General features: G+C 44.7%; 1 protein-coding gene across 1 annotated transcript; it reads right to left on the bottom strand.

The window, feature by feature from the left end:
- Positions 1-12,174: 12,174 nt before the first annotated feature.
- LOC309819917 (transmembrane emp24 domain-containing protein 9-like) lies at positions 12,175-15,294 on the bottom strand (the record flags this gene model as incomplete). The annotated part of the gene is made up of 6 exons (XM_082650357.1): positions 12,175-12,324; positions 12,450-12,596; positions 13,165-13,290; positions 13,624-13,724; positions 14,148-14,387; positions 15,210-15,294. 6 exons carry the CDS (start codon positions 15,292-15,294, stop codon positions 12,175-12,177), a joined length of 849 nt encoding a protein of 282 aa, XP_082506483.1.
- Between the last annotated feature and the right edge of the window lie 6,927 nt (positions 15,295-22,221).

Here is a 22,221-nt window from a genome sequence, read left to right on the forward strand (position 1 = left end):
TATCTAATTCCAGAACATTTTATCACCCAAAAGGCAACCCCACCTTTAAGCAGTCACTCCTCATCACTCCCCAGCCCCAGCCCCTGGAAACCATTAATCTACTTCCTGTCTCTATGGATTTGCCTATTCTGGACATTTCATATAAATGGAATCATACAATACGTGGCTTTTTGTGTCGGGCTTCTGTCCCTTGGCTAAATGTTTTCAAGTTTCATCCGTGTTGTAACATGTATCGGTACTTCATTATTATTCATTCACTATTGACTGATATTCCACATTTTGTTTATCCATTAATTGGTTGATGGATATTTGGGTTGTTTCCATTTTTTGGCTATTAGGAATAATGCTACTATGAACATTGAGGTACAAGTTTTTGTGTGAACATATCTTTTAAAGTAGCTAGAGGTAGAATTGCTGGTCATATGGTAACTCTATGTTACCTTTTTTTTTTTTTTTTTTGGCTGCGTCTTTGTTGCTGCACGCGGGCTTTCTCTAGTTGCGGTGAGTGGGGGCTACTCTTTGTTGTGGTGCACAGGCTTCTCATTGTGGTGGCTTCTCTTGTTTCGGAGCATAGGCTCTAGGTGTGCGGGCTTCAGTAGTTGCAGCATGTGGGCTCAGTAGTTGTGGTTCGCGGGTTCTAGAGCGCAGGCTCAGTAGTTGTGGCGCACGGGCTTAGTTGCTCCGCAGCATGTGGGATCTTCCCGGACCAGGGCTTGAACCTGTGTCCCCTGCATTGGCAGGCAGATTCTTAACCACTGCGCCACCAGGGAAGCCCTATGTTACCTTTTTAAGGAACTGCTAAACTGTTCTCCACAGCCTCTGTTCTGTTTACATTCCCACCAGCTATGTGTGAGGGTCCCAATTTCTCTACATCTTCATCAACACTTATTACTTAACATTTAAAAAATTATGTCCAGTGCTTCCCTGGTGGCGCAGTGGTTGGGAGTCCGCCTGCCGATGCAGGGGACGCGGGTTTGTGCCCCGGTCCAGGAAGATCCCACATGCCGCGGAGCGGCTAGGCCCGTGAGCCATGGTCACTGAGCCTGCGCGTCCGGAGCCTGTGCTCCGCAACGGGAGAGGCCACAGCAGTGAGAGGCCTGCGTACCGCAAAAAACAAAACAAACAAACAAACAAAAAATTATGTCCACTCTGGTGAGTGTCAAGTGGTATCTCATGTGGTTATGACTTGCATGTTCCTAATGCTAATAATGTTGATCATCTTTTCATGTGCTTATAGGCTATTATATATCTTTGGAGAAATTTCTACTTGAATCCTTTGCCCATTTTAATTTTTATTGGATTGTTTCTCCTTTTGTTGTGGAGTTGTAAGAATTCTTTATAAGTTCTATCCAGACTAGACTCTAGGCTTTCTGCTGTCTTGATGCTATCCTTTGATGTACAAAAGTTTGAAACCCCCCCATTTATCGAGATATATTGACAAATAACATTGTGTAACATTGTATAAGTTTAAGGTGTACAATGTGGTGATTTGATATACATATATTTTGTGAAATGATAACCATATTAAAGTTAGTTAACACATCCATCACCTCATATATCTACCATTTGTGTGTGTGTGTGTGTGTGTGTGTGTGTGTGTGTGTGTTTGGTGAGAACATTTAAGGTCTATTCTCTTAGCAAATTTCAAGTATACAATACAGTATTGTAAACTATGGTCACCATGCTGTACATTAGGTCCCCAGAACTTCTTCTAATTGCAAATTTGTATCATTTGACCAACATGTCAAATCTCCCCATTCTCCCTACTCCGAAATCCCTGGCTACTCTCTGTTTCAATAAGTTCAGCTTTTTTAGATTCCACACATAAGTAAGATCATACAGTATTTCTTTCTCTGACTTACTTCACTTAGCATAACACCTCAAGGTTCATCCATGTTGTCACAAATGACAGGATTCCCTTATTTTTTATGGCTAAATAATATTTGTGTGTGTGTGTGTGTCCATATCATCTTCTTTATTCATTCATCTCTAGACGGACACTTAGATTGTTTCCACATGTTTGCTATTGTGAATAATGCTACAGTGAACATGGGGGTGCAGATATCTTTTCCAGATAGTAATTTTATTTCCTTTAAATATGTATCCAGAAGTGGAATTGCTTGATCATATGGTAGTTCTATTTTTAATTTTTTGAGGAACTCCATACTGTTTTTCTTTTTAAAAAAAAATTATTTATTATTTATTTTTGGCTGCTTTGGGTCTTCGTTGCTGAGTGCAGGCTTTTTCTAGTTGTGGCGAGTGGGGGCTACTCTTTGTTGTGGTACACGGGCTTCTCATTGCCGTGGCTTCTCTTCTTGCGGAGCATGGGCTCTAGGCACGCGGGCTTCAGTAGTTGTGGCTTGCGGGCTCTAGGGCGCAGGCTCAGTTGTTGTGGCGCACAGGCTTAGTTGCTCCGCGGCATGTGGGATCTTCCTGGACTAGGGCTCGAACCCATGTCTCCTGCATTGGCAGGCAGATTCTTAACCACTGCGCCACCAGGGAGGTCCCTCCATACTGTTTTAAATAGTGACTGTGCCAGTTTACATTCCCACCAACTATGCATAAGGATCCCTTTTCTCCACATCCTCTCCAACACTTGTTATCTCTTATCTTTTTAATTATAGTCATTCTAACAGGTATCAGATAATACCTCATCATGGTTTTGATTTGCATTTCCATGATAATTAGTGATGTTGAGCATCTTTTCATGTACCTGTTGGTTATTTGTATGTCTTTGGAAAAGTGTCTTTTCAGGTCCTCTGCCCATTTTAAAATCCAGTTTTTTCTATTGAGCTGTTTGAGTTCCTTATATATTTTGGATATTAACTCCTTATCAGACACATGGCTTACAAATACTTTCTCCCATTCCACAAGTTGCCTTTTCATTTTATTGATTGGTTCTTTTGCTGTGCAGGAGATTTTTAGTTTTATACACTCCCACTTATTCATTTTTGTTTATGTTGCATGTGCTTTAGGTGTCATATTTAAAAAACTTGTTGTTAAGACCAATGTCAAGAAGTTTTCCCCTATGTTTTCTTCTGGGAGTTTTACAGTTTCAGGTCTTATGTTTAAATCTTTAATCCATTTCAATTTAATTTTTGTGTGTGGTGTAAAACAGTGTTGCAATTTTATTCTTCTGCTTGTGATTGTCCCGTTTCTCTAACTATTTATTGAAAAGACTATCCTTTTCCCACTGAGTATTCTTGGCTCTCTTGTCAAATATTAGATGAATGTATATGTGAATGTTTATTTCTGAGCTCTTGATTATGTTCCATTGGTGTATGTCAGTACTATACCATTTTGATTACAATAGCTTCATAGTATAGTTTAAAATCAGGAAGTGTGATGCCTCTAACTTTGTTCTTCTTTCTCAGGATTGCTTTAATTATTCAGGGTCTTGTGTGGTTCCATATGAATTTTAGGATTTTTTTTCCCATTTCTGTGATGTCTTTGGAATTTTGATAGACATTGTATTGAATCTATAGATGGCTTTGGGTAGTATGGAAATTTTGTGGTTTTTTGTTTTTTTGTTTTTTTGTTTTTGCAGTATGCAGGCCTCTCACTGTTGTGGCCTCTTCCGTTGCAGAACACAGGTTCCGGACGCGCAGGCTCAGTGGCCATGGCTCACAGTCCTAGCCGCTCCGCGGCATGTGGGATCTTCCTGGACCAGGGCACAAACCCGTGTCCCCTGCATCGGCAGGCGGACTCTCAACCACTGCGCCACCAGGGAAGCCCCAGTATGGAAATTTTAACAAAATTAATTTTTCTGATTAATGAACGTGGGACATTTTTCCATTTATTTGTGTCTTCTTCAATTTCTTTCACCAAAGTGTTATAGTTTTCAGTGTATAGATATTTAACTTCTTGGTTAAATTTATTCCTAAATGTTTTATTTTATTGTGAATGGGATTGTTCTCTTTATTTCTTTTTATATATTTCATTGTTAGTGTATAGAAACACAACTGATGTCTATATGTGGACTTTGTATCCTGCAACTGCACTGAAATCATTGATTAGTTCTAACAGTTTGTGTGTGTGTGTGTGTGTTTGTGAAATCTTTAGCATTTTCTATATATTCGATCATATCACCTGCAAAGACAATTTTACTTCTTCCTTTTCAGTTTGGATGCCTTTTATTTCTTTTTCCTGCCTAATTGTTCTGGCTACGACTTCCAGTACTATGTGGAATAGGAGTAGTGAGGGGGGCACCTTTGTCTTATTCCTGATCTTAGATGAAAAGCTTTCAGCCTTTGACCACTGAGTGTGATGTTGGCTATGGGCTTGTCCTATATGGCCTTTATTATGTTGAGATATGTTCCTTCTGTACCCAGTTTATTGTGAGTTTTTATCATGAAAGAATGTTGTATTTTGTCAAATTTTTTCTGCATCTATTGAGGTAATCATATGATTTTTTATCTTTCACTCTATTAATGTGGTGTATCATATTTATTGATTTGCATATGATGAACCAACCTTGCATCCTAGGGATAAATCCCACTTGAACTTGATGCATGATCCTTTTAATGAGCTGTTGAATTCAATTTTTTAATATTTTATTGGTAATTTTTGCATCTATATTCACCAGAGATATAGGCCTGTAGTTTTCTTGTAGTGTCCTTATCTGGTTTCCGTTAGAGTGTAATGCTGGCCTCATAAAATGAGTTTGGGAGTGCTCCCTCCTCTTCAAATTTTTGGAAGAGTTTGAGAAGGATTGGTGTCAATTCTTCCCTAAATGTATGGTAGAATTCACCAGGGAAACCATCTGGTCTTGAGATTTTCTTCATTGGAAGGTTTTTGATTACTGATTCAATCTCCTTAATTGTTATAAGTCTGTTCAGATTTTCTATTTTTCCATGATTCAATCTTGGTAGGTTGTATGCTTCTAGGTGTTTATCCATTTCTTCTAGGTTGTCCAATTTTTTGACATATAATTGTTCATAGTAGTCTCTTTGATCCTCTGTATTTCTGTGGTATCAGTTGTAATGTCTCCTCTTTCATTACTGATTTCATTTATTTTTATCTTCTCTTTTTTTCTTGGTCTAGCTAAAGTTTGTTAATTTTGTTCATCTTTTAAAAACCAGTTCTTAGTTTTGTTGATCTTTTTTATTGTTGTTATGGTCTCTATTTCATTTAATTCTGCTCTGATCTCTGTTATTTCTAACTTCTGCTAACTTTAGGCTTAGTTTTTTCTTTTTCTAGATCCTTGAGGTGTAAAGTTAGGTGGTTTATTTGAGATTTTTCTTTTTTTTAATATAGGTGTTTATCACTATAGACATTCCTCTTAGAACTGCTTTTGCTGCATCCCCAAAGTTTCTGTATATTGTTTTTCCATTTTTGCTTATTTCAAAAATTTTTTAACCTTCCCTCTTGATTTCTTCTTTGATCCATTGGTTGTTCAGGAGTGTGTTGTTTCCTTTTTACATACTTGTGAATTTTCCAGTTTTCCTCCTGTTATTGATTTCTAGTTTCATGCCATTGTAATACAAAAAGATACTTGGTATAATTTCACTCTTTTTAAAATCGCTAAGACTTGTTTTGTGACCTATACTGATCTATCTTGAAGAAGGTTCTGTGTTCACTTGAGAAGAATGTGTATTCTGTTCTGTTGGATGGAATGTTCTGTATATGTCTGTTAGGTTCATATGATCTAAAGTGTAGTTCAAGTCCAATGTCTCCTTATTGATTTTGTCTGGATGATCTATCCATTGTTGAAAGTGGGGTATTGAAGCCCCCTATTATTATTGTATTGTTTTCTATCTCTCCCTTCAGATCTGTTAGTGTTTGCTTAATATATTTAGGTGCTTCAGTGATGGATGCATATATATTTACAATTGTTATATGTTCTTGATGAACTGACCCCTTTATCACTGTATAATGACCTTCTTCGTCTTTTGTACAGTTTTTGGTTTAAAGTGTATTTTGTCTGATATAAGTACAGCTACTTCTGCTCTCTTTTCATTTTCACTTGCATGGAGTATCTTTTTCCATTCCTTGACTTTGAGCCTATGTGTGTCCTTAAAGCTGACATAAGTCTCCTGTAGGAGGCTTGTATTAGAGCAGAGGTCCCCAACCCCTGGGCCATGGACTGGTACAAGTCCATGGCCTGTTAGGAACCAGGCTGCACAGCAAGAGGTGAGGGGCAGGCGAGCGAACGAAGCTTCATCTGCCACTCATCATCACTCCCCTTGCTCACATTACCACCTGAACCATTGCTCGCAATACTGCCTAAACCATTCTCCCACACCAAACCCCTCCATCCATGGAAAAATTGTCTTCCATGAAATCAGTCCCTGGCACCAAAAAGGTTGGGGACCACTGTATTAGAGTCTTGTTTTTTTAATCCATCCAGCCACTCTATGCCTTCTGATTGGAGAACTTAATCCATTTACACTTAGAGTAATTATTGATAGGTAAGGACATACTAATGCCAGCTCATTGTTTGCTAGATGTTTTGTTGTTCCTTTATTCCTCTCTTGCTGCCTTCCTTTGTGAATTAAATTTCTGTGCTGGTATGCTTTGATTCCCTTCTGCTTATCTTTCATATATCTACTATAGGTTTTGCTTTGTGGTTACCGTTAGCCTTACATAAAACATCTTATCGATATTACAGTCTGTTTTATGCTGATAACAACTTAAATCACGTACAACAAGTTTACTCTTTTTTCTCCCTTCCTTTTATGTTTTTGATGTCATAATTTACCTGTTTTTATGTTGTGTACTTATTAACAACTTATTATAGCTACAGTTATTTTAATACTTTTGTCCTTTAACCTGTATAGTAAAGTGGTTAATATACCACCATATTACAGTATTAGAGTATTCTGAGTTTGACTATATACTTACCTTTATCAGTATGTTGTGTATTTTCATGTTGCTAATTAGTGTCCTTTCATTTTAGCTTGAAGAACTCCTTTCAGCATTTCTTTCAAGACAGATCTAGTGGTGATAAACTCCCTCAGATAAACTCCCTCGGCTTTGTTTGTCTGGGAAAGTCTTTACCTCTCCTTCATCTCGGAAGGACAACTTTGCCATATAGAGTATTCTCACTTGGCAGTTTCATCCTTTCAGCACTTTGAAAATAACATCCCCCTCTCTCCTGACCTGTTAGGTTTCTACTGAGAAATCCTCTGATAGTCTTATGAGGGTTCCTTTGTAAGTTACAAGTTTCTTTTTTCTTGCTCCTTATAAGATTTTCTCTTTGTCTTTGTCTTTTGACAATTTTACTACAATACGTCCTGGAGAAGATCTCTTTAAATTGTTTGGTGACCATATGAGCTTCATGAACTTGGATAGCCAAATCTCTTCCCAGATTTGGGAAGTTCTCAGCCATTATTTCTCTAAGTAAGTTTTCTGCTTCCCGCCCCCCTTTTCATTCTGAGATTCCAATAATTTGCAGATTGTTTCTTTTGATATTATCCCCCACGGATCACATAGGCTTTCTTCACTCTTTTTCATTAGTTTTTCTTTGTTCTCCCTGACTGGATAATTTCAAAGGTCCTGTCTTCTAATTCCAGATTCCTTCTTCTGCTTGATCCATTCTGATGTTGATGCTCTCTATTGCACTTTTCGTTCACTCATTGTACTCTTCAGCTCCAGAATTTTGATTTGGTTCTTTTACATGATTTCTCTTTGTTAACGTTCTCATTTTATTTGTGTATCATTTTCCTGATTTTGTTCAATTGTCTTTCTATGTTTTCTTGCAGCTCATTGAGCTTCCTTAAAACAACTATTTTGGGGCTTCCCTGGTGGCGCAGTGGTTGAGGGTCTGCCTGCCGATGCAGGGGACGCGGGTTCGTGTCCCGGTCCGGGAAGATCCCACATGCCGCGGAGCGTCTGGGCTGGTGAGCCATGGCCGCTGAGCCTGCGTGTCCGGAGCCTGTGCTCCGCAACGGGAGAGGCCACAACAGTGAGAGGCCCGCATACCGCAAAACAAACAAACAAACAAAAAACCCAACTCTTTTGACTTTTTATCAGGAAAACTATAGATCTTCATGTCTTTGGTATTGGTTACCAGAAAATTATTGTGATCCTTTGGTGGTGTGACAGTTCCTTGATTTTTCATGTTCCTTGAAGTCTTGTGATGCTGTCTTCACATTTGAAGTAGCAGTTACCTCCTCCAGTCTTTACTTATTGACTTTGGGAGAGAAATACCTTCTGTCAGCCCTGCTAGGGATTCTGAGGTTTCTGGATATGCCTACTTTACATTCCTTGTTGCCTCTTGTGACAGAATTCTTAAGCTTATATGCCTTCTCTCCATCCTGAGATGCACCAGGCCAGAGGCTGACAGACTCCCTTTTGCTTTTCCAAGGATAGAGCTAAAGCTCGAGTTTGTGGTCTCTTCCTGGCCAGCAGATTTAGGCAACCTTTCTACACATGTTCACTACTGTCTGCCAAAGCTTGCTCTCACCACCATCAGGAGTGCATTCAGGGAGATAAGCCACAGGGAGGTGTGTAGATGAGGCACATGGAGCATCGGCAGTGCCTGTGGGCCATTTGGAAGGATTCAAAGGAAAGTGTCCCCAGCAGCTCATGACAGTTAGTAGGACCCATGTCCCTTTAATGTCCTCTGAGGGTCCTATGTGCTCTCACCCAGCCTCTTCCCACCCCCATGTCATGTAGCTCACAACTCAGTACTCTGGATGGAGTAAGAGAGAAATGACCTCTTTGACAGGATCTCACACTGCTGGAGAAGCTGGGTGCTCACTCACACACTCTCACTTTACCCTGAAGGAGAAATCACTGACCAAGAAAATGATTTCTTAGCATTGAGCTGTGCCAGTTTGGGGGACAGGTAATGCAGGTAAAGTCAAACTGTTCCTCTTACCCTCTCCAATGTGTCCAAATGTGTATTTTTCTGCTCCAACTATGTGCTGGAATTTCTCTTCTGGAAACCTGGATTTCCACAAAGGCTCTCTTATTCATAAGTGATTGTCTAAGACAGTGTTCTCCAGGGAGAGAGGCCCACTCCTTCCTCATAATCTTTATCGTGCCTCCTGGATATGCACAACTGTCATTTTCTCACATTTATGTCAAGTCGAGTGTTGCAAAACAGCTCCAAGCTCTTTCATCCAACAAGTTTGCCTATCCAATATATCCCAAAATTTAAACTACAGAAACTATGGCACTGTTACTGTTGTCAAATAATTTGAAAAAAAATAACACACAAAAAGGACAAACAATATACTTGCAGGTCACCAGTCTTCAGCCTCTGATAACAGCCTACTTCTAGTTGTCCAACTTGCAGTAGGTATATTCACTTCCATCTGTTGTTTGATCTAACTTTCCTCCTGTCTTCATCTTACTCATGCTACACTTATTTTCCTGATTCCTTTCTTTTTCAAAGTCTCTGTCTTACAGTGTTATATATTCATGGGTATTGGATTATATTTTGAATTATATTGAAATCTTTTGTACATTTGCATCTCTACAGGCTCCATTTCCCCAAAATGGAATTCATTCCCTATTCTTCATATTTAAACCATTTCATCTTTCAATGTTCTACTCATGTACTCTCTCTTTTATAAAGACCTCCTTGGCATCCCTTTTCCCATTCATCAATCCATCCATCCATCCACCCAGGTCTCACCCCATTCCGAATTCTGAGAGCTCTGAGTACCCCATTTGTTAGATCACTTGGGACCTTATCAGGTGTACACTTCTTGCTCTTTGTCGTGGGTTGAATGATGGCTCCACAGAAGACATGCCTATGCCCTAACCCCTGGACCCTGTGAATATGAACTTATATGGAAAAAAAAGGTCTTTGTTGATATAATTAATTTAAGGACCTTGAGATGAGGTCATCCTGGATTACCTGGTTAGGTCCTAAATCCTAATGACAAGTGTCATATGACACAGAAGAGGGGACACAAGAGGAGGAAATGGAGGCAGAGATTGGAGTGTTGTAGACAAAAGCCAAGTAATACCTGGAGCCACCAGTAGCTGGAAGAAGATGAAGGATTCTCTTCAAGAGCCTTTGGAAGGAGTGCAGCCCTGCTGACACCTTGATTTTGCACTTCTGGCCTCCAGAACTGTGAGAGAATAAACTTCAGTTGTTTTAATTTACCATGTTTTATGGTAATTTGTTATGGTAGCCACAAGAAACTAGAAATTCAAATGGCCAGTTCTTTAAAATCAGAGGCAGTGTGTTTTACCTCTTTGTATGAGGTCTTTCCCCTACCTGGAGAAAAGTAGCCAGAACAGAGAAAAGAACACCAAGAACTGAGTTGAATTGACCAGGTTTCAGCATGGCCCATCCATTATTAGCTGGCTCTCTTTTCTAAATTAGGGACATATGCCATTTCCTCTACAGAGTGACTGTGAAGGTTTCATGTGGAAATGGATGGGGAACTCTCTTCTACTGTGTGTGTGCAGCTCTCCCATATACTCACTGTTGCTCTTTTGTGACTTGTTTCCCTATTGAAGTGTCAGGATAAGGTCTCACCTCTGTGGGTAGAGGACAGGGTTCCTCTGAAAAGGATGGTCATTCTGGGGTTAATCACTGGGGAAGAGGCAAGTCCTAGACATGAAATCATAAATTAGAAAGCAGGCTGCAGGCAGCCTCTCTGGAGTTGGGATTTTGCTATAGTGGCCTTCTTTCAGCTTCCCCAAATAGCCATGTGCTTTTTTGTTTTAGGGCTTCTGTATGTGCTATTCCCTCTAGCCAGAACATTCTTCCCCCAGCTAACTCCTATCCTCTGTCTCAGTTCTAAAAAGCAGCCTTCCATTACTACCTAGATTAGGCCAGGACTCCTGACATATTGCCCTTAGCCCATGCCCTTCTCCTCAGAAGTATACATCACCCTACGTCTTGTTCAACATTCTGCCTCATTTGGTGTCATACCACAGGTTCCATGGGCAAGAATGTGCCCACCTGGGTCTTGTGCTTCTCCTGCAGCAGAGAGCAGAGCACCCTCCCCACCCCCACCCCCAGCTTCAGATAAGGGAAGTGACCCTAAGGTCACATTCTCTGGTTAGAGGTTACTCTCCAGTGGTCCCCGCCCCCAGCCTTCAGTTAAGTCTCACTTATACTTTCTGAGGCTAATTGTGGCCAGACACACCAGTGAGCAGCACCCCTGAGGCTTGCAGTCATCCCTCAGGAGTATCCTAGGGGAGGGTGCACCTATCTCAGGGGCCAGGGCTTTCACAGCTGCCCCACCCTATGGGGAGTCTCCCTCATTGATATTCCTGACATTGACGATTTGGACTTGATTTTATTGAGGGTGCCAACCAGTGAATTTCCTTATAACAGAAAATGTCAAATTCATGTGAGAGATGGCTATAATCCAACAGGGCAACCAACATAGGGCTTGGTAAAATGTGGACTAGATCAGGCAGAAGCAATGGGGGGTATCTACCCCTGTGTGCACTTGTGAAGGTTGAGTTACAGGAGATGCTGAATGTAATGGAAACATTGACTTGGAATCTTTAGGCATCTCCTGAAAGGATTAGCCAATGGCATCATAAAAAGAGAAAGAGGTCAACTGAAAAATAGCAGGACGACAGAGGTGCCCATCAGACTCCTTGAAGAACCCAGCAGTCCAGGTGATTGGAATAGGATAGCACATGAGCCTGACCAGAGCCCAGAGAGAGAGAAGGCGGGTTGGGCACAGGATCACCACCAGCATTCAGGTTACCCAAAAGATGGGCCCAAATTGGACTTTTCTGGAAAAGGTTCCACATGTTGCTTCTGGGGTAAAAGTATTCTTCACCTCATCCATTTTGAGATCAGTCCCCCACTAATGCATTGCAGGGCCTCAAATATTAACATCTGATTGGACACATATAATGAATTGCAGAGTAGGAGGCAATAAATATTTAGGTCAGAAAATTTGACAGTTATAATTTATATTCACTCTTAGTTCACCCATCCTGTTTAATGTGGGGGTTGGGGTAACACTCACCCCGCTCCTGCTCAGTCTCACAGAGCAGCAAAGGAGCCTACAGCTCCTCCCACCCATATGCCTCCAGCTTGAAACCCATCCTCTCCCAAGTCCTGGCTCAGAAACCAGTTTAAAGAGGTCCTCTGTCCCCCACCCCACACACACCAGTAACAAGGAAGTCCCTCAGGGTTGGGAGGGGTGGGAGAAGCCAGGAGACAGACCAGGCCAGGCCACTTCCCATTATTCAGCAGAAGGGGAATGAGTGGGGGCTAAGCCTCTGGTCTCTGGGGCTCATCTACACCAACTTCTTGGCTTTAAAGAAGCTCTTGAGGTGCTGCATCTGCCAGATGCCAGTGGCCACAAGGATGAAGGTCTGCAGAATGAACCACCACAGCACCCGTTGGTTGGTGCTCTCGCTGGTCTGCCGGAAGCGCTCCTCTCGCCACTGTGGGAGGGGAGAACAGGAAGGTGTGGCTAGAACTGAATTGACCCCCAGGGGAAGAGCTGAAAGAGCCACTCCCTGGGAGGTTACACATCCACTGTCCCAACTGGCCCAGCCCAGCCCCTCACCCTCTGGTACTCCTGCTCCTTCTGGATCTTCTCCACTTGCTCCACCAGCTGCTGTATGCGCAGATGCAGCACGGTCAGCTTGTCATTGGCTGCAAGTGCCGTATAATCATTGGTGTGTTCACCCAACTGCATGTCCAAGTGAATGGCCTGGGGAGCAGAGGAGCCAAGGGTGGGGGTCAGGGAGCTCAGCTCCACGCACCTGCCAGAAACCCAGCTTCCACACACCAGTCTGGGCCTGACTGAACTGAGCAGTTCAGTGCCTCACACTCATTGATGTGAGGACTAGCTCTGCTCCAGGTGCCAAAACACCAGATCAAGGCCCTGCTTGCATGGACTACCATGTCCAAAAGACAGAAGGGACAGAACAAAATGTGCAGAACAAAATGTGTATGACTCAGTGTTTGAGACAAGCAGCTCCTAGGAGTTCCATGTCAGTGGGAGGTGGTAATGAAGAGCCTGGGAGCGTTCAGCTGCTGGACAGCTCTGAATTTTACATTATGAAGCTTGGTCTTTATTCTAGGGATGGCAGGGAGCCGAGCGATGATTTCAAGTCAGAGTGACTCCTTCCTGGGTCCCCTCTCATTCTTCAGGACCTGTCCTCTGTATGCTTACTTCATGGAAAGCCCAGCCCTCCTCAAGAGGCACCGCCTACTGAACCCTTTTCACCCAAGGGACTGAGATGTTAAGGGTTGGTGACTTTCCCCTCCATACTCACCAGCTTGCCATCATAGAAGAGGGCGAACCGGATGGACTCGAGGTGAAGGCATATCTGGTGCTCTCCGGGAGACTGAGAAGTGAAGGTAAAGCTGCCCCGAGGGCCATACTGACGAGCCAGCAGATTCTAGAGGAAACAGCCTCTGTGAGCACAGAGAAGCTGACCAGAAACCTGCTTCTAGGAGAGGAACTCTGGGGGTATCCCAGGTTCTGATCCCCACAGGCCAGACCAGTAGGGAGGGTGTGAGGAAAATGGCATCAGTTTGGGCTTGAAAATCTCAGATCCCAGCACTGCTAGTACACAATACTCTACAGACTGCAAAGAGCATGGCCTTTCTTGAGCCCTCTTGCCTGTGAGGAGATGAGCCCTCCTCTGAGAAATGGAGGACTAGGGAGGACTAGACAATGACGCTGGAGACGTGGGGGTGGGAGGGCTGCAGGGAGTCAAGGCCTACCTCACCTTGTTCTCGGGGTCCTTCACAAACACGAACAAATTGATCCACTGCGGGGAGGGCTGGTACTTTTCCATAGCAGGGTCGTATAGCTCGGTCTTGTAGTTACCTAATGGGGAGGCAGCCTGAATGCATCCCCATCCACACTCACGACCAAGAGCCCGCCCAGGACCTCCAGGAGTCACGGGGGACGGGGGTAGGAACAGGAAGATCCGGGTGTCTGATTGCGGGGCTTGACCACAACCCTCTGCCTCTCTCCTTCCCTCTCCTGCCCCGCTTTTCTGCGGTCATCCGGGTCTGGATCAGACTTGCCTCCTCGGCGCCCCCCAACTCCGGCACAGGCAACGGAGAGCATGCTTTGCCCACACTGCTGTCCACCCATTTCCCACCCGTGCCTACCCCCGGCAGCAGAGGGGAGGTATGGGCCTGAGCTGATCCCGCGGGGCCTCATCCCCATTCCCTCTCAGGACTCTGGGTGCGGGGAGGGCAAGGCCGGGACTCTGGGTGCGGGGAGGGCATGGCTCGGGCGCACCTATGACCACTGTGCCATCGGGGATCTCCTGGATGAAGCACTTCTCCTCCAGCTCGCTGACCTCGAGGTAGAACGCGTCTCCGCCGCCTGTGAGCGCCAGCAGCTGCCCCAGCAGCAGCGGCAGGGCCAGTTCGGCTGCCCTCGCTCGGCCCCATCCCCGCCCGGGGCCGGCCCCGGGCCCAGCGCCTTGCGTCCCGCAGGCCCCCGCCACCTTCCCAGCCGAGCCCGAGGGTGTCTTTGCTGGGCCTGCGAGACTGCAACTCGGGCACGGACTACAAATCCCAGGAGTCCCCGCGCGGACTCGCGTTGCGGAGGGGCCACGCGAGCTCCCACCCCACTAGCGAGGCGCTGCCCAGCGGTTTCCTTGCCCCGCCTCGCTTAATGCGCGCAGAAACCCAAGGAGGCGGTTGCTCTTAGCCCCATCTTGCTGATGTGGTAACAGCCTCAGAGAGAAGAAGGAAGGGACTAGCCCTCTGAAACTTGCAGGAGCGGCTGCCTGAGATGGGTGTTGAGAGTGTGGGCATGTCCAGGCATGACCTGGACCTGAACCTCGAGGAGGTTAGAAGTGATGGTGAGACAGAATGAGAACTGCAGAGAAGCCCTGTGGGGTTCAGAGGCTGACGTAGTAGTTCAGGAAAGGAACGGAGAAATGTCCCTTTTATGGAAGGGGTAAGTTTGACTCAAGCTCTGAAGGATGGTTAAAATCTCCCTGAGCAGTGACGGAGCAAGACCAAATTAGGTAGAGAGACCTAGAATTGCCTAACAGCAGTAGGCCAGTTAAGGGACTAGGGGAAGAAAGTTTATGGGCACATGGAGGGAGGAGGTAAGTTGGGCCGAATCACTGAGGGGGCAGGAGCTGCCAGGCCAACTTGCACAGGTGGGACTCTTCATCCAGTGGGACCAAAAGAAAAGACTGTGAGTGAGCCTGGAGGGTGAAAGAAGTCGGCAGGAATGCAACTGGAAAAGGAAAGGGAATACACAACTGAAAGGTGTGGGAGGGTGGGGCCGACATGACAAGACAGGGACCCAGGAGTAGCAAATCTCAGGAATTCCGGAGCTCACGGTGCTCTGAGTAGGGCAGTGTATGCTCAAACGTCAATATAAAGCAGTAGCCCTTCCCAGGTGGTGGGATGAAGTCCTCCACCATCTAGAGCCTGATGATAATAGATGCTCATTGGTTTATTCAGTAATATAAAATGATGATGAAAATAATAATACTTTTTATTCTTCTGTGCCAGCCACTGTTCTAAGCACTTTTAAATGTATTAACTAAATTAATATTTTAAAAACTCTATAAGGTAGACTCTAATAGGATTCCAGTTTAACAGTTGGGGAAGCAGTGGCAAAGAGAGGTTGAGTAATAACTTGCCCAAGGTCATCCAGTGATAAGCGGCAGGCATTTGCTCACACAAACTCTGGGCATGACTTTACGATACATGTTGGACATGAATATGAGTAAAACCTGTCTCCTGTCCTCTAAGAGCCCACTGAAAAGCAAAGGAGCAATGTCAATACAGTGTTTTAAGATTAATAATATGTTTTAGCTACCAGAAATTGTCCCCTCACTTTATCAGTGTGGTCCATTGATAATTCTAGGGGAACGTTTTTATTCCTTCACTGGGAATGATCTTTAAACGAAAATGATAGATGCAGGTGTTAACAAAGGCAGACACTTTAGAAAGGTCAATTAAGACAACAGCTGAAAAGCATCTGTTGGATTTGGGAACTAGCTGTTCATCAAGGGCATTCACCAGGAGCTGGGAGCAGGGGTGATGACTCAGGGTTTGGGAGGCAGGATGAGGTGCTGTCCACGGTCCTGAATCGTGATTGCCTGTACCACCGCCTGCAATAAGGGACTGGTTTTGTTGTTGTTTTGCGGTACGCGGGCCTCTCACTGTTGTGGCCTCTCCCGTTGCGGAGCACAGACTCCGGACGCACAGGCTCAGCAGCCACGGCTCACGGGCCCAGCCGCTCCGCGGCATGTGGGATCTTCCTGGACCGGGGCACGAACCCGCGTCCCCTGCATCGGCAGGCGGACTCTCAACCACTGCGCCACCAGGGAAGCCCTTGTTGTTGTTTTATATATAAATTTTCCAATCCCTCATGAACTAATACGTTTGTAAAAAAGAATAAAATATGAAACTGATTATGGGCTTGAATGTCACATCAATGTTAAATTTCTATAAAAGTTTCTAAGCGCTCAATTTCTGTGCTTATCTCATTGCAGACCTATAACAAACACTCATGGACCAGCACCGGCCCACAGTGAGTAGCACTGTTTCATAGCCAGTGATCAGACTGCCCACAGAAATCCCCTAAAGGGACAAAAGTGGAAAATTATTAGGGCCTGCAGTGACATGCATGTAAGGAGATAGTGCAGCAGTGACTTTACAGCAAGATTTCAAAGCCAAGAACCCAGATGTTGGGAAGGATGAGATGGTTCCCAAGTAGAAAAAGTACTGTGTTGATGATAAAATCTGATTCTGAGTGATGACAGGGCTGAGAATATAAGAGCAGAGAGCCCATCATTCTGGGATTCTCCCACTTGACAGTGATCTCATTCCACACTGTCTGCCAAGACCACTGAACCTGGGTGCCATTTGTGAGATTTAAAGAAGACATTGGGGAACTGCATCTACTTGCCCTATCTGAGGTTCCCCTAAGATCGAAGACTCTGTCAGGCCTCTACTACATGCTGTTCCCTTTCTAAGGGATGTCCTGAGCCCCCATTGCTGCCCTCTTTTCCACTTGCCTAATTCCTATTCACCCTCTCAAGACTCAAGTGCAGCATCCCTCTTTTAGGTGTTTCCTGCCCTGGGCTCCTTGGGACCTTGCATTAACCATGTTGAATTATAATTGTCCATTCACATGCAAGTCTCTTGGGGCTGATAGCTGGAAGAGATTAAGACAGGTTTCTGCCACATATATTTATCTCTGTGCTCCCCAAAGCCTAGCGAAAATCTAGGAACAGTATGATTGTGCAGTGGATGTTTGGTTAGAGAAAGGGAAGAGAGAGGAAGGAGAAAAAGTAGAGGGGAGTATGGAAGGAAAGGGGGGGACAGAGAGAGGAAAAAGAAAGAGAAGTTGGAAGAAAAAAGAGAGAGAAAGAAGAAAGCAAGGATGAAGGAGTTTGGAGAGAAAGAAGGAAGAAGAGTAATGATGAGTCATAAGCCAAAATCTCCATACCTTGTGCCTGGCCTTTCTTATGATGTCCCCTCCTCATTATTCCCATTAGGCATCTCGAACTAGGGATGGTGGGGGTGGAGATACCTCATGGTTAGAATGTTCTTGCACATAAAATCAGAGCTTCCATGTGCAATTCTGCTCTGGTGCTGGGTGGATTCTGTTGGTGTGCTGGTGACCTCCACATCATCCCCAGGACACTACCATGCCAGTGTTCCTTCCTCTGGTCCACTGGTCTCTGCATTCTTCTTCCTCCCTGGCATGTAGAAAAATATTCCTTGTGACCATCTCCACAAAGGAATTTCCTATGAAAGTTCTTTTCCCTGTGCTTTCTTTCCCAGAACACCTAGGCACTGAAGGGTGTGTATGTGCTGAATCCAGGGATATCAAGAACAGTATCACGCTGGACCTGGAACCAACCACTGTTCCTGCTTCATGCACCACCCCCACCCCCCACCCCCTACACAGGCTCACACTTATCCCTCTGACAGAATTCTTCCACTCCTGGTGAGTTTTCTCAGAGTTTTCTCACTGTCTCTCTTTCCAGTCCATCTCTCTTCAGGGCTTCAGGCAGTCCATCCCACAGGTCTGTGCCTGGCTTGGTCCTCCAACCCTCCTTCACTGCAAGGGTTCCCATAAGGAGGGCAAATCAAAGGGAATGGCTGGGCTGTTCCTCAGTCCCTGAGAATCAGGAAGCCATTGATCCCAGGACTCAGAGGACCTCTAGGGGTAATGTGGCCAAATGCAACATACCAGTGCACTTAAGACTCAGCTCTACCCCAGCCAAAATACCGTTATACTTTCCCACAGTAAAATGTTTGCAGCATCCTCAAAGGTCTCCACTGTCTTCCAAACATCTTTTCTGGATGAGTAAAGAAATGCACAGACTTGGTTGAGGCACCAGGACTCCTCTCTGGGCTCAGTTTTCACCAAAGGTGAATCCTCTCCCCTCATGCCTGAGGTTGTATAGATGAACCTGGATAAGGGATGCAGCTTTCTCAGACATCTTCTACTTATCATCACCCTTTCTATCAAGTTCCCGAACTGGTAACCACTTCTGCCCTTGAATGAAGACTTTCTCTCCAGTCTTCCATGCAAATGGGAAACCTCATTCTTTTGGTTCAAAGATCATTCATTGTATAGAATGAGATAGAACCCAGGGAAAAAGGAGGGTAGGGGACATGATGGGGAGACCAAGGTGGAGGGAAGAGAGAAGAGGAAGATGGCAAATCCAGACAGTGACACTTCCTTACTTCCCCTTTCTTCCCCTTTCCTCTCCACTATTTCCTCCCTTCTTTTCCATAGCGCCTCCCTCCTCCCTTTTTTCTCTCTGATTTTAAAAAGTAAGTTTTACTATTATTCAGGCATGGTGAGGCCAACAGATCAGGAGATGATTACTATTGAAAAGATAGTTTGGGGACTTCCCTGGTGGTCCAGTGGTTAATACTCTGCACTTCCACTGCAGGGGGTGCAAGTTTGATCCCTGGTTGGGGAACTAAGATCCCACATGCCGCAGGTCATGGCCGAAAAAGAAAGAAAGAAAAGATAGTTTTTTACTCACAGTTCCCAAGCAGACTGGGTACACCAAGTCATGCAGGGCCACATGGGGAAACACCAGTGTTGGTCAGGAGGCAGAGGAGTGAGGGGAAAGCATGGATAAAAGCCTTTATTATGGTGTTCATGGGAAGGAGTGGGTGATTGGTTAGTTTGAATAATTTCAGCAGGCTCTGTGGTGTTGGGGCTGTCATGGGTTATCTGGTACCCGACCCTGAGGTGATTAGGGCAGGAGGAATATTGGCTTGTTGCGTGAGAGTTCAATAAAGATGGTGGTTGGGGGCAGGGGGGTATGGGCTTTGGATTGGTTGGTTTACATATGAAAGGTACCCTCTCAGGTGACTCCTTTGCTATCTCTAAGAACTAACCCTGGGAGGGGTAGTGAGGCCCCAGATGCCAGAGCATCAGGAACACAGAATATAAGAAAATATAGTTAATACTCTCCTCAACCAGAGTCTGCACCACTGGGTCTCCAAAAGATCATGGCAGCATTCTCATCCCACCTACACTGAGGGTTTTACAAGTCAGGAGTTGGGGAACAGGGTGGAGCAGGTGAGGAGAAAGGTGGGTCACAGCCCTGCCTTCTCTTGGACTGGGGCAGAGCAGATTGGGGCCAAGGTTAAGAGGAAAGTAAGAATTAGGTTTCTACTGCTGCCACTGCCAGGATACTGCTGCACTCAATCTGGCAAGTCCCAGCCATGTTTCTGGCTTTGAAGAACAGGTTCAAATGACCTAAGGTATGTCCATCCTTCCCCATCCCCATCCCCAAAACTAAGATTCAGGATTCTGTACTGGCTCTGTCATTAGTTGACTGTATGACCTTGTACCTTACTTCCCTTCTCCGGTCCTCATGTTTTCCTGCCCCTACAGCTGCTCCAGATGAGGGCTCAGCCCCCTTGCTCCTGGTCCATGTTGCTGAACTCTCTGCCTCTCAGGGGGTTGTGTCAATCACTCCAGCTTACAGGTGCCAACTGTGTGAATACTTGTTGGTTGAATGGGCACTGCCACCACTGGAGAGGAGGAAGAGAACACCAGGACTGCTCCCTGAGTGTGGGAGAGGTGGCGCTGGTGTTTGCTTCCTAAGATTGGAGTCTCTTCGTGAGGGAGCTTCTGACTTAAGGATATGTGGATGGAATCAAAGTGAAGTAAGTTCTTCAGTTACCATCAACACTGTGATGTTATTTGATCTCCAATTTCCCTGTTCCCCTGAATGTATGTCAAGAATAAACTCCAGGGCTTCCCTGGTGGCACAGTGGTTGAGAATCTGCCTGCCATTGCAGGGGACACGGGTTCGAGCCCTGGTCTGGGAAGATCCCACATGCTGCGGAGCAACTAGGCCTGTGAGCCGCAACTACTGATCCTGCGCGTCTGGAGCCTGTGCTCTGCAACAAGAGAGGCCGCGATAGTGAGAGCCCTGCGCACCGCGATGAAGAGTGGCCCCCGCTTGCCGCAACTAGAGAAAGCCCTCGCACAGAAACGAAGACCCAACACAGCCAAAAAAATATACAAAAATAAATAAATTAATTTTAAAAAAAGAATAAACTCCATACCTGTGTCCCAAATTACACACAAACACACACACATTGGGTATACATTCATATTCTCCTACTGCTGCCTTCTTTCCTTTCCCTGTATTATTTAATCCCTCATGAACTTTTCCCCTATTACTGTTCAGACTCCGATCTCTGAGCGTTCTCAAAGCTGTGGCCCTGGATTTAGGAAAACTGTTTGGGACATGGAACCCATCTTCTGCTTTGACTATGTCCAATGCTCAGTGGGGGAGATTTCCAACAAGACTGGTAAAGGTCTAGATAGAAATTATTCTCTTTTTCTCCACTGCCACAGAAAGAGAATGGGCCAACAGTTGTCTACTTCTTACCATTCCAGTTCTCAATGTGGAGATTCTGACTTAAAGAACTCAGAGGAAACGAATGGAACAGACAAGACAGTGTGTCAGACAAAAAGCACACAGCCTGGTGTCAGCATAGCTTGGGAAATATGACATGTGTGAGATGTAGAGATATCCCTTTCCTCATCTCACAAGATATAGGAAAGCAAAGAACTTCCTGTAAAAGGGCTTTAGCAAAACCCAAATTTTAAGGCAATGACACCATTTAAAAACATCTAACTGGGCTTCCCTGGTGGCGCAGTGGTTAGAGTCCGCCTGCCGATGCAGGGGACACAGGTTCGTGCCCCGGTCCGGAAGGATCCCACATGCCACGGAGCGGCTAGGCCCGTGAACCATGGCCGCTGAGCCTGTGCTTCCGGAGCCTGTGCTCCGCAACAGGAGAGGCCACAACAGTGAGAGGCCCGCGTACCGCAAAAAACAAACAAACAAAAAACAAACAAACAAAAGTAAAAATTCAAATAGAAAATGGGCAAAAGACATGAAGAGACATCTAATTAAAGAGGATATAAAGATGCAAATGAATGCATGGAAAGGTTTTCAACATCAGCCATTAGAGAAATGCAAATTAAAACCAAAATGAAGATGAGACTCAAACCCAGCTGCACCTCAGATTGGGACTTGAACCCACAATCACTGACTTAGGAGGGGACTCAAACCCACTGTCTTTTAAATGAAACCACACATCTAGTCTCAGGACTTATTGAAGCTCATGTTGTTTTGTCTCGGCACAGAAAGAATTCAGCAGGAGGCAAAGAAACAGGCAAAGAGTGAGTTTATTAGCATAGGATGCTTGTGAGAGCTACAAGCTGGCAGGCAAGGGAAGGCAGCCCTGAGAACAAAGAGGGCTACATTTTTATAATGAAAGAAAAAGTGGGGAGGGGAGAAGACCACCTTCTTCCTCATTTTTGGGTAGACGTCAAGGCTTACATTATGAGTTCTTCCTTTAACCCTCTATCATCTAACTGGGACTGTCATGGTGCTATTTAAATCTTATGTATATTAGCAAAAGGGTGGTGACATACTAAAATATGGTAATTCATCTTAGGTCTCTGCATAACGTTCCCTTTCCCCTAGTTTTTCACCTCTCACCTATATTGCTGTAGTAGCTATGTGCAGAAATGCTACTCTTCAAGGACCATTAACTCCCTGACTTCATGTAACAAGATTCAGACTCCATAACTATTGAACAAGATTCAGACTCCATAACTATTGTCTTGTATTTTAACTATGAGTATTTGTGGCTTGAGTGGGTCTGGGGCTTGAATGCACCTGGTCTTCCTTCAAGGTAGAGTAGATTATTACTGGGTTACTTGATTCTTTTCTTGAGTGTTCATTAGCTTACAACAGTCTCCCAAACACCCTTAAAATTCCTTTTCTGTCTTTAATCCCCCAGTGGAATTTCTAAACTATTTAATTATCCTACTCTAT

The sequence above is a fragment of the Grampus griseus genome (assembly GCF_964374135.1).
Source record: "Grampus griseus genome assembly, chromosome: 3".
In the NCBI taxonomy this organism is placed as follows: domain Eukaryota; kingdom Metazoa; phylum Chordata; class Mammalia; order Artiodactyla; family Delphinidae; genus Grampus; species Grampus griseus.